Below are 12579 nucleotides of genomic sequence, written 5' to 3'. Positions count from 1 at the left end.
TTTATTTAGGGAAGAAGAGAGCACACACAAGCAAGGGAGAGTGGCAGAGGGAGAGAGACTATTAAGCAGATTCCACACTCAGCAGAGAGCCCGAGGAGGGGCTCAATCTCACCACCTGGGCTGAAATTAAGAGACGCTCAACTGACTGAGCCACCCAGGTGCCCCTTGTCTGCTTAGGTTTACTTTGATGATACTAAATAGTTAACTCAACCCTGGGGCACAGCTGGTGGGAATATAAAATGGTACAACTGCTATGGAAAACAGTATGGCAGTTCCTTTAAAAAACTGGAAGATTACCATATGATCCAGCAGTTTTACTTCAGGGCACATACCCAAAAGAACTGAAAGTAGGGACTCAAACAGATATTTGTACCCATGTTCATCACAGCATTATTCACAAAAGCCAAAAGGTAGAAGAAACCAGGTGTCCATCAAGGGATGAATGTTTAAACAAAATGTGGTATATACCTATAATGGAATATTCGGCCTTAAAAAGGAAATTCTGACACCATGAATGAATCTTGAAGACACTATGTTAAGTGAAATAAACCTGCCACAAATGGACAAATACTTTACGATTCCACTCATACGAGGAAATGCTTAGTCAAATTCAGAGACAGAAAGTAGAATGGTGGTTGCCAGGGGCTGTTGGGGCTAGTGGGGAGGAGAAAAAGGGTAGTTATTCTTCAATGGGTATGTAGTTTCATTTTGGGAAGATAAAAAAAGTTCTGAAGATGAATGGTGGTGATGGTTGCACAACAATGTGAATGTACTTAATACCACTGAGTTGTACACTTAAAAATGACTAACATGGTACATTTTAGGTATATTTTACCATAACTTTTTAAGAAGTATTTTTTAAAAGGAGTTAAGCAATATGTATATATATGTATATATATCTATATGCGCACATCTACTTCAAAAGGAGATATACCAAATCATTAATGAGTTTGGGACTACGGCAGATTTTCACTCTTCAAAAGCATACATATAGGCATTGTTGAAACTTTACAGGCATTATTAGTTCCATAATGCAAAAAGTTTCTATCCTACTTATTTTGGGGTGAAATGACAGATGCTGGGAATATGCTTTAAAATACCAGTTCAAAAAATAAAAATAAGTGGAGGAAAGGAAATGAAACTTGAAGTGTTAAATGTTAACTGTTAAAGCAGTGTGAAAGGTAGACTCAGAATTCATTATATTGTTATGGTTTCTTTTGTATTAATTAAAAATTTTTCATGAGGAAAAAACTAAATTTTTTCAATCTACAGTTCAAGAGTAAATAATATGTACAACATATTAATGTACCTTGAAAAATAAAAATGTCTGAAGTTATAAAAATATTAGTTTAGTTAAGAATGCACTTTTACCACTGATTCTCCTAATCTCATACACAAAGATTTTATGTAAGCCACAATATTTCAAAGTTCTTTTTACTCTAGCACAAAATAAGCATCCTTATTTTTTCAATACTCTATTTTAAGTAGTTTATGCGTAACTTGGAAGTTTAATTCATTTAAGGATGGTGAAAAATACCATTTACCAAAATAACTACACCTCGAAAATAAAAATTTCTTTCAAAAAGTTAGTATAGGCCATACTAAATACCAGAAATTCCCAGAAACCAGGATACCAGTGGAAAAACTATACAGGTTATACCTATACCACAAGTTCAGTGACATGAAATGTCTCTGTTGTGTTAGATAGGAAAGAAGAGTTAGGAACTAAGATCTGTTATAAATGGGTGCTATGTGCTAGATTCATGTAACTCTAACAACCACACTGTGAAAAAGGTATCTCTAGAAAACAGATAAGTTGGGCTCAAAGAGATTAAGTGATTTCATCAATGTCACAAAAATAGGAACACATCAAAATAAGGCTAAAATTTAAGATCTAGTTTTAAAAAACATACCCAAACAATAGAGAGAAACAGAAACAGAAATTCCATCTTTCATATAACCAGGAGATACTGTAACTGTAACCTGAAATACAATGTATAAAGGCAGAAAACCGGCTGATGGTAGAATGGTAAACAATTTAGCATAATGGAAGGTTAATGTTAAGTCCTACAGAGATAATACCAAACAATCCTATTTACTATGCAGTACCCTTAGAAAGGCTTAGAAATTGGAGTTGCTAGGGGTGCCTGGGTGGTTTCAGTCAGTTGAGCATCTGGCTCAGATCATGATCCCAGGGTCATGGGATTGAGCCCTGAGTCAGGATTCTCCCCTGAAGCCTGCCTGGGATTCTTTCTCCCTCTGCCCCTCTCCCCCACTTGCACTCTGTCTCTCTAAAATAATAAGAAAAGAAAGAAAGAAAGAAAGAAAGAAAGAAAGAAAGAAAGAAAGAAAGAAGGGAGGGAGGGAGGGAGGGAGGGAGGGAGGGAGGGAAGGAAGGAAGGAAGGAAGGGAGGGAAGGAAGGAAGGAAGGAAAACTGTAGTTGCTAGGAGAAGCAGGAGAGCAGACTCAACCCCCACCCCTCCCATACACACACACACTCTCACCCTCCCTCTCTGTCTCTCCTAAGGGAATGAGAGGTATGATCTCCAGCAAAACTGAATCAGAATGGCTCCAGGTTCAGGTGCATCCCACACAGAAAAAGGAAGAAGTGACATATTCATATGAAAACAGGGAGACTAAATGAAAATCCAGAAACTGAATGGTGAAACTTACAGTTTTCTTCCTTGATCCAGCATTAGAGTCTTACCATCTAAACTTATTACCTCTGCCAATCCCCTCATCTCCATTATTCCAGTTACACAGATGGACAGAAAAATGAAGGACCTTTATCTGAAGAAATTGAAAACCTTGTCACCTACTACCCAGGGAAAAGATAAAATATGGGAGGGGTGTCCAGCTGGCTCAGTCAGTAGAGCATGTGACTCTTGATCTCAGCAAGGTTAAGTCTGAGCGCCACTTTGGGTGTAGAGATTACTTAAAAATAAAATCTTGAAAAACAAGATAAAACATGGGAGTTCATTAGTCACTAAGCCATGCTCATGCATGCCCAGTGAGCTTTCAAATCAGCTTTGAATGTTCCTTGAGTATGAAGGAATGGCTAAGGATCACGGAGAGCTGCAGAAAGCCTCCAACAAAAAGAAAAAGACCAAAACCAACAACAAAAAAAAAGTTTCAGAGGAACCAAAAATAATACAAGAAACAAAGAAATTATAATTAATATTCTTGAAGAGGTTAACAGAAGTGCTACACCCATGAAAAAAGAACAAGATGCTACAATACAGGATCAAAGAACAAGAGTTCATAAAACATTGTTTTAAAAGAGAGCTAAAATTTAAAAATTCAATGAAAAGTTTGAAATCTCCCAGATCACAGCAACTTTTTGAGATCAAATTTCTCAACATCAACACTGGAAGCTAGGCAATATGGGAACACCTCCAAACTTTTGAGGGAAAATGATTTCCAATATACAAACCTCTCAACAGCCAGTCAACCGTGAGGGTAAAAATAAAATCCCCCGCCCCCAAAAATTATTTCCAACATACACTTCCACAGTAATAGTAGAGGAAACCAAAATGAAGGAATAAACCAAAAGGAAGGAACACATAGGATCCAGAAAAAAGGAACTCAACAAAAGTGAAAGAAATTCTCAGAATGTCAGCTAAGGGAAGTCCCAAGATGACAGCTTTGCAGCAGGCCTAAAGAGAAAACAATCCAGACTAAAGCAGGAAGAAAGACAGCTACAGAAGAGATGACTACAAGAACAAATAGAACTGGTAAGTTTATCTGACAGATCTGACCATGTGGAAAATTGTACTGAGAAGCATTTTATGGAGCTGCTGGAGGGTATAGAAAGATTTTGCTAGACAAAACTAAACAAATGAAAAAACAAGGCATGAAAAAAGGTTATACAAGAAAATGAAATTACAGTAAACTATGCCAGCAGTGACAAATATTTGGCCATAATGATGAAAACTCTAGAACTGAATTTAAGGTAAAATTGTGGAATTAACAATATTAGAAAGATAGGGGAAAGTATAGTTTGAAAAGTCTTCCAACATCTATCACTGACATTTACATACCTTAAATTATTCATTTCTAACAGACTCTTGACTATAAAGAACAAACTGACGGTTATCAAAGGGGAGGGGAGAGGGGTTAAAAGCTTAAGGAGGGCACTTGTGATGAACACTGAGTGATGTATGAAATTGTTGAATCACTACATCGTGTACCTTAAATGAATAGAACACTGTATGTTAACTGGAATTAAGATAAAAACAAAAATAACTATTCAATTCTTTAAGAGTCTCTATTTTCATTAGAGTTAAATACTGTAACTATACTTTCAAGGCAAACATTCTGTGAAATGCTCTGGTTTTATCTTTAGATACTTCACAGAATCATTCTAAGGAAAAAAAAAAGTTAATAAATGCAAAGCAAAAACACTAACAAAAATTAGAAGATCTATACAAGTTTTACTGCTTACTTGAATCATTAAAGCACTTTGTTATCTAATAATATGTTTGTTTTGCTCTTTGCTAGAATATAATTCTAAATGTCAGATACTTCCAGCACATGTCCATTTTTTACCTTCCACATTTACCAATTCAAAAATTTTACCAATTCAAAACTTTATTCACTCCTACAGGAAGATGGAATGTGAATTCTTCAGCAGATTACCTCTATAACCAAATCTGGTTATTTTCCAGTTTTAAAAATTTAAAATGTTTTGCACATCTCCTTTTTATAAGAAATAAATTTAACTTTCACATGATGACTCAGGCTATCATGGAAATCAGCTACCACACTATGACCAGATGGCCTCACAGGTTTTAGGTGCATAAGGCATCAACCTTTATGCTAAATGGGCTTGAACTGCCACATTTTTGTTATTCTGTTGTTTATCACTCTTAACTTTCAAATCCACTGTCAATGATCCTTACTGTGTCTGGACTAATCCACTTTTTAATTTGCTATGAGGTTAAAAAATCATCATGTTTCTGACTCAAATAACATTGACTAAATGGCCTGCCAAGGCTTTTCATACACAGTTTCATTTAATCCATGTAATTCCTGTTAGAATGGTAGCCAATAAAAAAAAAATTAGTTCTCACTAAAGACTTAAAAACAAACAAACAAACAAAAAAAAAACACCCAAAAACCAAACCTACTACAGTACAGGAACTTAACTGGTAAATGGGGTAGTGGGCTAGATTTTTTGGATTTTTGTTGTTGTTTGCTTTTTCAGGGAAGATTCATTCTATTTTCTTTGCTTAGATGTCTTTATAGCTCACTTCCTGTTCTGATTCAGATTGTTCAATCATGAAGCTATGGGATAATTGGGGTCACTGAACTATCCTATGTACACCCATGAACTATCCAACTTAGAGCAACACTAGAAAGAGTTATATATATACAACACAACAGACCTAACCACTCACTAAGATTTTTCTAAAGTAAACTCTAAGCCCAACCTGGGGCTTGAACTCAAGGTCCTGAGATCATGCATCACATGCTCCACCGACTGAGGCAACCAGGCGTCCCGCACCCCCCCCCCCCCCCCGCGCCATCCACTCACTAAGATTCTTATATAAAGCCCACAGAAATGAGAATTGGATTACAAATTAGGATTTTCATATTTGCAATTATATTTATATTGAATTGATGTATGTAATCTTGCTATTTTAATAACAGTTGCTTAAGAGTTTTCTTAATTAAAATAAATTTGATTTAGTTAAATCTGAACTTTAGAAGGATAAGAGTACTTCTTAAATTAAAAGGGAAAGATTTCCACCATTAAATTTATCAAGACACTGAAAAAAATTCTTCTCTTTTTTAGTTTTTTCTCAGTAAAATGGCAGCATTTCTCTCTCTCAAAAAAAAATGAAAATCGTACAATAGTGTTTACATCTAGTCATATGTAAAAACCCTACATAAATCATGGAAAAACATGTTCCCCACATTTTAATGTAGCAGCTATCATTCCTCATAATAAAGCATAATATAAGCTGTGACCTTCAAAAGGAGGAGCCTAAACGTAAAAGACTACAGAAATTTCTCTTTAACAGCCATTTCATTTTAAGGGCCATTTTTATGCTCCATATTTTAAGTTAGACTTGTGAAAGAATGTTTACTTCTTTATTTTCAGCCATGCCAATACACTGACAAATGTTATACCCCACATTCACTTCCTCATTCAAAGAATTCAGAAAGAACAAATACACTGTTTACACACCACAAATAAAACTAATACCAAACTGCAAATGCACAGACTTTCAGGCACTTATAACTTTTCAAGGTAACCACTAAAACAAAATAGCTTTAAAATACTAATCATATTAAAATTCCAGAGCTAATAGTATAAATTCCATCCTCAAAACCACTTTCCTAGAAGCAACACAGTCCAAAACTGAGAGAACTTTACTCAGTGCCAGAGTTCCTGATGGCTATGCTTAGATGTCAAAGCTTTGCTATAAGCAAAACAGCAGGGAAGAAGTAACCGTTACTACATACTCCTGTGCAGCATTTTTAAAAACTGTGAAAACTGCCACTCAAACAGCATTATTCATGATTCAAGCTACAATTCGATCAGCAATGCTAACACTGCTTGACATGTCGTTTTTCCTAAGAAACAATGATACTTTCACAGTACATTTTCAATGTATATTTATAATAAACATCATTATATGCTTTAGTCTTTTGATCACATAAAAATCTACTTTTCAACCAGTCTCCATGTTGTGCCACCGTCAGATCACTATATATCAATAACGAAATAAGTAGGACCATCTATTTTAAATAAACACTTTCGGAAAATTATATGGCTAGCCTACATTTTAAAAGAAAACTGCCTAGCCCTGTCTGAAACGGACGCTCGTGAATTTGCCATTTTCTGATGTTAAAACATTTTGCAGTCACTTGATCTGACCAAAAAACGTCAACGCTCCTGATTTTATCATTTGCTGCGGGAAAAAAGAATATGGCTGAAAATTCTCTCCGAAGGGTGGTGATATTCCAAAGAGGACCCCAGAAAACACTTGAGAATACGGAGCGGTGCGGAAGGTACCTTATGAAACAGCACACTTCGGGCCCTGCACACTACCTCATTTCCCTAATAGGGATGAAAAGCTCGGGCCTCTGGTAGCTTCCAGCTGACGCCAATGCTCTCCACACCCCTTTTTTGACAGGATTTTCTGGCGCTGGAGCCTGTGGTCACAAATACGAATTCCGCGATCACGTCTAAACGGTCTAAATAATCAAGAATCTTTTACAAGACCAAACCCTTCGCGATCCCATCACCTCCCATCTCCCTCCGTAGTCCAGCACACCTAAGCGGGTACTCTAGACCGAATTCTACAAATCTTTCAGCGCATTAACTGGGAGATAGAAACAATATTTAAAAATGAGAGTTTCGGGCATTCCCCTCGCTGCAACTGAAATTACAGGCTCCATTTCCTGTCCCCAAAGGGACTGCAAAACCGTCCGCTGAGAACGGGACGCCTCCCGCCCCCTCCAGGCTGGCGCCCGCGACCGCCACACTCCCCCTGCCCGGGCCCCGCGGGCGCGAGGAGGTGGCGGGGACGCGGGGACCCGGGGCGCCCTCCCCTCCCCCTCCCAGCGCCAGCACCCACCTCGCGGCAGCGGCTTCACCTCCCCGTTCTCCTCCCGGGCGGCCCCGCTGGCCTCGCCTGCCCCGCCGAGGCCGTGCCTCCTCCTTTCCTTCTCTCGCTTCTCCTTGGGTCGGCGCGGCTTGGCGTTGGCCGAGGAGGTGGCGGCCGGGAGCAAGAGATGGTGAGGCTGAGCGTGCAGCAGCGTAGGAGGGACCAGCAGTTTGCGCGGCACCGGCTGAGATGAGGAAGCAGAGGCTGACGAAGGGACCGCGGTGCCAGCGGAAAAAGAGAAACTGCTCCGAGCAGAGGACGGGGAGGAGGCAGCAGACAGACCGGGAAAGCTCCAAGACGCAGGGCTGCCATAGCTCTGAGGCGAAGGTGCCGCCAGCGGCTGCAGCTGCCTGCTGTTCCCGCCGCTGCTCCCTTCTCCGTTCAGTCTCCTCGGCGCCTTCTTCTCCTCAGTCCGGACCTTCTTGGCCGACAGAGGACCTGGTGGGTCCCGGAATGGGGGCTGCAATTTGCCAAACGGTTCTTTCTCCGAGACGGCAGCGGCAGCGCCGTGCACGGGGCTCGGCGGCTCCGCCATTTTGCGCTCCTGTTGTATTTACTCTCCTCGGCTCCCGGGCGCGGGGCAGGGGCGGGCCCTCAGCGAGGGGCGGGCGAGGGGCGGGGGAGGGGCGGAGCGGACGGGCCACCGGCGAAGCCCTCCATTGGACGAACCATGCTGAGGGATCCCTCTGGGAGCCAACCAAAGGCGCGAATCTGGAGCCGAAGAGGCAGGATCGCCAAACGGACCCGTTTTGGAGGTCACAGCTCCTCTGGGCGCGGCTTAGTGGCGGAGCTTGCGGTGAGGGGAGGGTCTTCCACTTGTCGCCAGCGTGAACTCTGGTGCCCCGTGAGTGTTCGGAATGGACCCCCAAATCTGCCCCCGCCAGGTCGCACTCGACTCTGTTTCGACGACTTTTTTTGTATCACTTTCTCTTCCTTTTTGCCTTGGGGTCCCTTTGGTCCCTCCCTTTCTCTTCGCTCTCAGAAATCCGAGTTTCGCAGATGCTTAGCTCAGAGGAGAAAATTGTGTGCGGAATCAAGTCCTTCCTTCTGTTAGGCAGTTGGATGGGAGGGACCAAAAATCACTTGGTGTCCTGACAAGATTTGTTACTGTTGCTAAGATCGTCAGCTCTAATGCTTTGAGGGAGATAACTTCCTGCAAACCCAGAACTTTCGGATTTCTTCCGAGCTTGAAGGTAAGACCCCCTGGAGAAATTTTCTTTTAAACTTTTATGATACACCCGTAAAGATCTTAATTTTATTGCAGTTGTTATAAATGAAACTTGCTAAGAAAAATCCGTTAGCGATATTTATTGATGTTTGAAAGGCAAAAAAAAATTTTTTAACTGTAAAATAGTGGTTAGCATCCTGAGTGTTCGATGTTTTATAAGCGTGTGTTTTGATTTCTAGCTTAGAAGATAAGGAATTGGGGGAGATGAGGTACAGTAGTACAGTTGCAACCGAGGCGAGGAGTAAGATTTTAATTTAACTCTGAGGTCTCACAGGAGATTAACAAGTCAAAGGAACAGACGCAAAAATAAAAGTCAAATCAGGAAATGAGCAGTCGGAGAATATTCTTAAGTCTTAAAAGGAGCCCCAAGTTACCTGTAACTTTCTGGAAAACAGTTAAAAGTAACTTTCCAGGATTATCATTTCTTGTGACCGTATGAAATTGGAATTTTTTGTTTTCCCTTTTTTGTTTGTTTAGAATACTTTGGAGTCAACATTTAATAGTGGTCCTTTTTTTAGGTGCGTCAGATTTTTAAAATAATCAAAGTATTTACTTCCTTTAATACATATCAGTGAAAGAAAGTGAAAACTTAGTGGTTGCAATTGATTGTCAGCATATGTATTCACGAAAAGGTACATTGGTGGAAAAGCAGACTAAGAGGATGGGGCTGAAAATCATCAGCTACTAACTAGCTTTGTGACCTCCGTCACAATGCTTCATCTGTCAGAGCCTCTGTTTTAGCGGAATAAATTCAATTACATGATCACTAAGGTCTCTTCCATGCTCTAAACTTCTGCCATATGCAAGAAGCTTTACAAAGTCACACTGAAACCATTACAATTAGAGTAGCTTCTTTTTTTTATTTAAAAAAAAATTTTTTTTTAATGTTTATTTATTATTGAGAGACAGAGCATGAGCATGGGAGGGGCAGAGACAGGAGAAGACACAGAATCCGAGCAGGCTCCAGGCTCTGAGCTGTCAGCACAGAACCTGACGCGGGGCTCTAACTCACAAACTGTGAGATCACGACCTGAAGTCAGATGCTTAACTGACTGAGCCACCCAGGCACCCTAGAGTAGCTTCTTAATTGTTGACCTTCCAAGCGCATAAATGTGTCTCTTGTGTATGGTAATATGGTAATTGGAAACTTGTGCCATTTATTTTCTCATCTCCCACATAGAAGTCTAGGATGTCTAACTTTGTAAGGGCCCAGCTACGATGTACTCTCACCTACGATGTACTCTCACCTTCAGGAATTTTTTTCTGCTTGCACTATATATAGTCTTTTATACTATTATGCACTCTTATCAGTCCTAACCTTAAATTTGCAGAGCCTGGGCAAATGTGGCTCAGAGGCTCACGTACCATGTGTCTTAACATTTAAGTTATAAATCAAGATAACAAACTATTATAAAAAAAATATTCTGGGGCACCTGGCTGACTCAGTCAGTGCAGCATGCAACTCTTGATCTCAGGGTTTTAAGTTCGAGCCCCACATTGGGTGTAGAGATTATCTAAAAAATAAAATCTTAAAAAAAAAATGTATTCTATTCTAATACATGATGTATCTACTGAAATAATGATCTGGAAGGCCAGGTTTAAATTTAGAACTCTCATATTTCTAGCATTCTCAGATGCATCCCATTCTCTTCCCATTCCCAGCTTCTTCACTTACCACACCAGAAGAAACCTTGCATGTGTGCATTCAACATGTCCAAGCTTACGTCCACATCCTTCACTTCCTGCAAATAGTGATGTCTAATCAGCACAGCTCTGTCTGCCCCCTGATCTGGGCACACATGGTCCCCTGATCTCATGGACTCCTTACACTTTGCAATTGGAGGAAGATCCTTCCAGGTAATTCAGTTTGCACTATTACTGTTATCAGCATTCAATTAACTGTTTTCTTTCCTGTGTAATCAACCATTCTCTTTCAACTAGATCATTCCTTATAATATTAGGAGAGAATTCCCATCACTGTCACCAATTCCTGTTGGCTTAATCTCTGCTGCCTTACTGAAACCATCCACTTTTCTCCATGCCCATTGTTGGTACCCTATTCAAGTACTGCCCCCTCGCACCAGGATAACCACACTGACCTTTGTTGTGATTTCCCTATATTCTTGTTTTCTCAAATCTGTTCTCCATTCTACCCAGAATGCTCTTTTCAAAACCTAAATTTGGTAATGTCTCTTTCCTTGCTTCACACCTGCCAGTGGCTTCCATTGCTTTTAGGATAAAGAGCAAATCCTTAATGTGACCTACAAGACACATCATGATTTAGTACTTTCTTCTGTATCAAGGTAAAAGCTCTTTAGTTTCTAAAATGCACCATGCTATCTTTCAACCTAAGAATATCACATATGTTTCCACTGTGTGGAAAGCTTCTCTCCTTTCCTGATGCTTCTGTGATCGTTTGGATAATGAGCATAATGGAGGCAAGATATCATGAATACCTCCATTATTTCTAACCTGCATGACTTGATGGACAGTAGTACCATTCACTGAGCTAGGAAACATTGGAAAAGGGACAAGTTTGGACTACTTCCTGACCTTGGACCTGATGAACATGAGATGCTGGTGAGAAATCACTTCCTTTGGATCTCAACTTAAGCCAATTCTCACTTGTTTAGAAAGCCTACCTTTTCTTCCCCATCAAGACTAGATTCCTTGTTTGTTCCTGTTCTTTTTATCCCCATTTCTTCTGCTTTTCGTTGTTATTATCAACTCACTGATAATCTTTCCCACACCTTTTCATTCTCTCCTCTATAACAAGCTCTGTTGAAAACATACCCCATATACCCTGCTTCTCCATCTTGTTTGAAACCTTGAGGACACAGCCTGTACATTTGAAAGTTGTTTCTTCTCAGGGCGCCTGAGTGGCTCAGTCAGTTAAGTGTCCGACTCTTAATTTCAACTCAGGTCATGATCTCACATCAAGACTCCACACTGGTCTTGAGCCTGCTTAAGATTCTCTCTGTCCCTCTCACAGAATTTCAGGTTGTTAGTAGTCTTTCAAAGTCATGTCAAAATCCCTCCCTCCTATCAGATTTTTGTGGTATGGCTGTATCATCCTTCACTGACTTCCTGGTCATTTTGCCACACTTAATGAAGATTTTGATATTTTGCTTATGTTCATGCCCTGTACCCTTCAGCCAACATTTTAACTGACCTCAGTGTCCACACTAATGAGCCATCCAATATTCTTGCCTCAGTGTTTCTTCTAGGACTTGCATTTCCATTCTGTTTCAGTCACAACATAGCCCTTTCCTGATCCTTTTCATCACTCTTCCATCTCTGAAATCCTAAACTACAGTGTTTTAATATTCAGGTTCCTCATTCCTCTATACCATACCCTTCCCTTTGACCTCAGGAGTACTCCCAGACTCTAGATCTTTCTTTTTTACCTAATTATGATTGCCAAATAAAATATAGGACACCCAGTTAAATTTGGATTTCAGGTAAACAATGAATAAATTTTTAATATAAGTATCCCCCTACATAATTTGGAATGTATTTATACTAAAAAGATAATCTTTTTTTAATTAAAAAAAATTTTTTTTTAATGTTTATTTATTTTTGAGAGATGGAGTGCAAGGGGAGGGGCAGAGAGAGAGGGAGACACAGAATCTGAAGCAAGCTCCAGGCCCTGAGCTTTCCACACAGAGCCCAACACAGGGCTTAAGCTCATGAACCATGAGATCATGACCTGAGCTGAAGTCAGATGTTTA

At 40.0% G+C, this 12579-nt stretch overlaps 1 protein-coding gene and 1 long non-coding RNA gene across 8 annotated transcripts in view; one reads left to right on the top strand and one right to left on the bottom strand.

The window, feature by feature from the left end:
- RSBN1L (round spermatid basic protein 1 like) overlaps nucleotides 1–8191 on the bottom strand; it is a 67457-nt gene extending 59266 nt beyond the window's left edge. Inside the window, exon 1 of the mRNA XM_047834834.1 lies at nucleotides 7591–8191. Within this exon, the coding sequence (XP_047690790.1) occupies nucleotides 7591–8155 (565 nt within the window). The 5' untranslated portion in view covers nucleotides 8156–8191. The remainder of the gene's footprint in view (nucleotides 1–7590) is intronic.
- A 135-nt stretch (nucleotides 8192–8326) lies between these two features.
- LOC125152700 (uncharacterized) overlaps nucleotides 8327–12579 on the top strand; it is a 154116-nt gene continuing 149863 nt past the window's right edge. For 2 of the 7 annotated variants that reach the window (XR_007147282.1, XR_007147279.1), the window contains exons 1-2: nucleotides 8332–8813; nucleotides 10511–10705. This is a non-coding gene — a long non-coding RNA (uncharacterized LOC125152700). Of the gene's footprint in view, nucleotides 8814–10510; nucleotides 10706–12579 lie in introns of all 7 variants that reach the window. The other 5 variants (XR_007147284.1, XR_007147280.1, XR_007147281.1 and 2 more) reach the window with 5 other exon arrangements.

The sequence above is a fragment of the Prionailurus viverrinus genome, chromosome A2, assembly GCF_022837055.1.
Source record: "Prionailurus viverrinus isolate Anna chromosome A2, UM_Priviv_1.0, whole genome shotgun sequence".
NCBI classification, from domain to species: Eukaryota; Metazoa; Chordata; class Mammalia; order Carnivora; family Felidae; genus Prionailurus; species Prionailurus viverrinus.
Note: the sequence above shows the minus strand (reverse complement) of the source record. Positions and strands in the feature narration are given on the sequence as shown.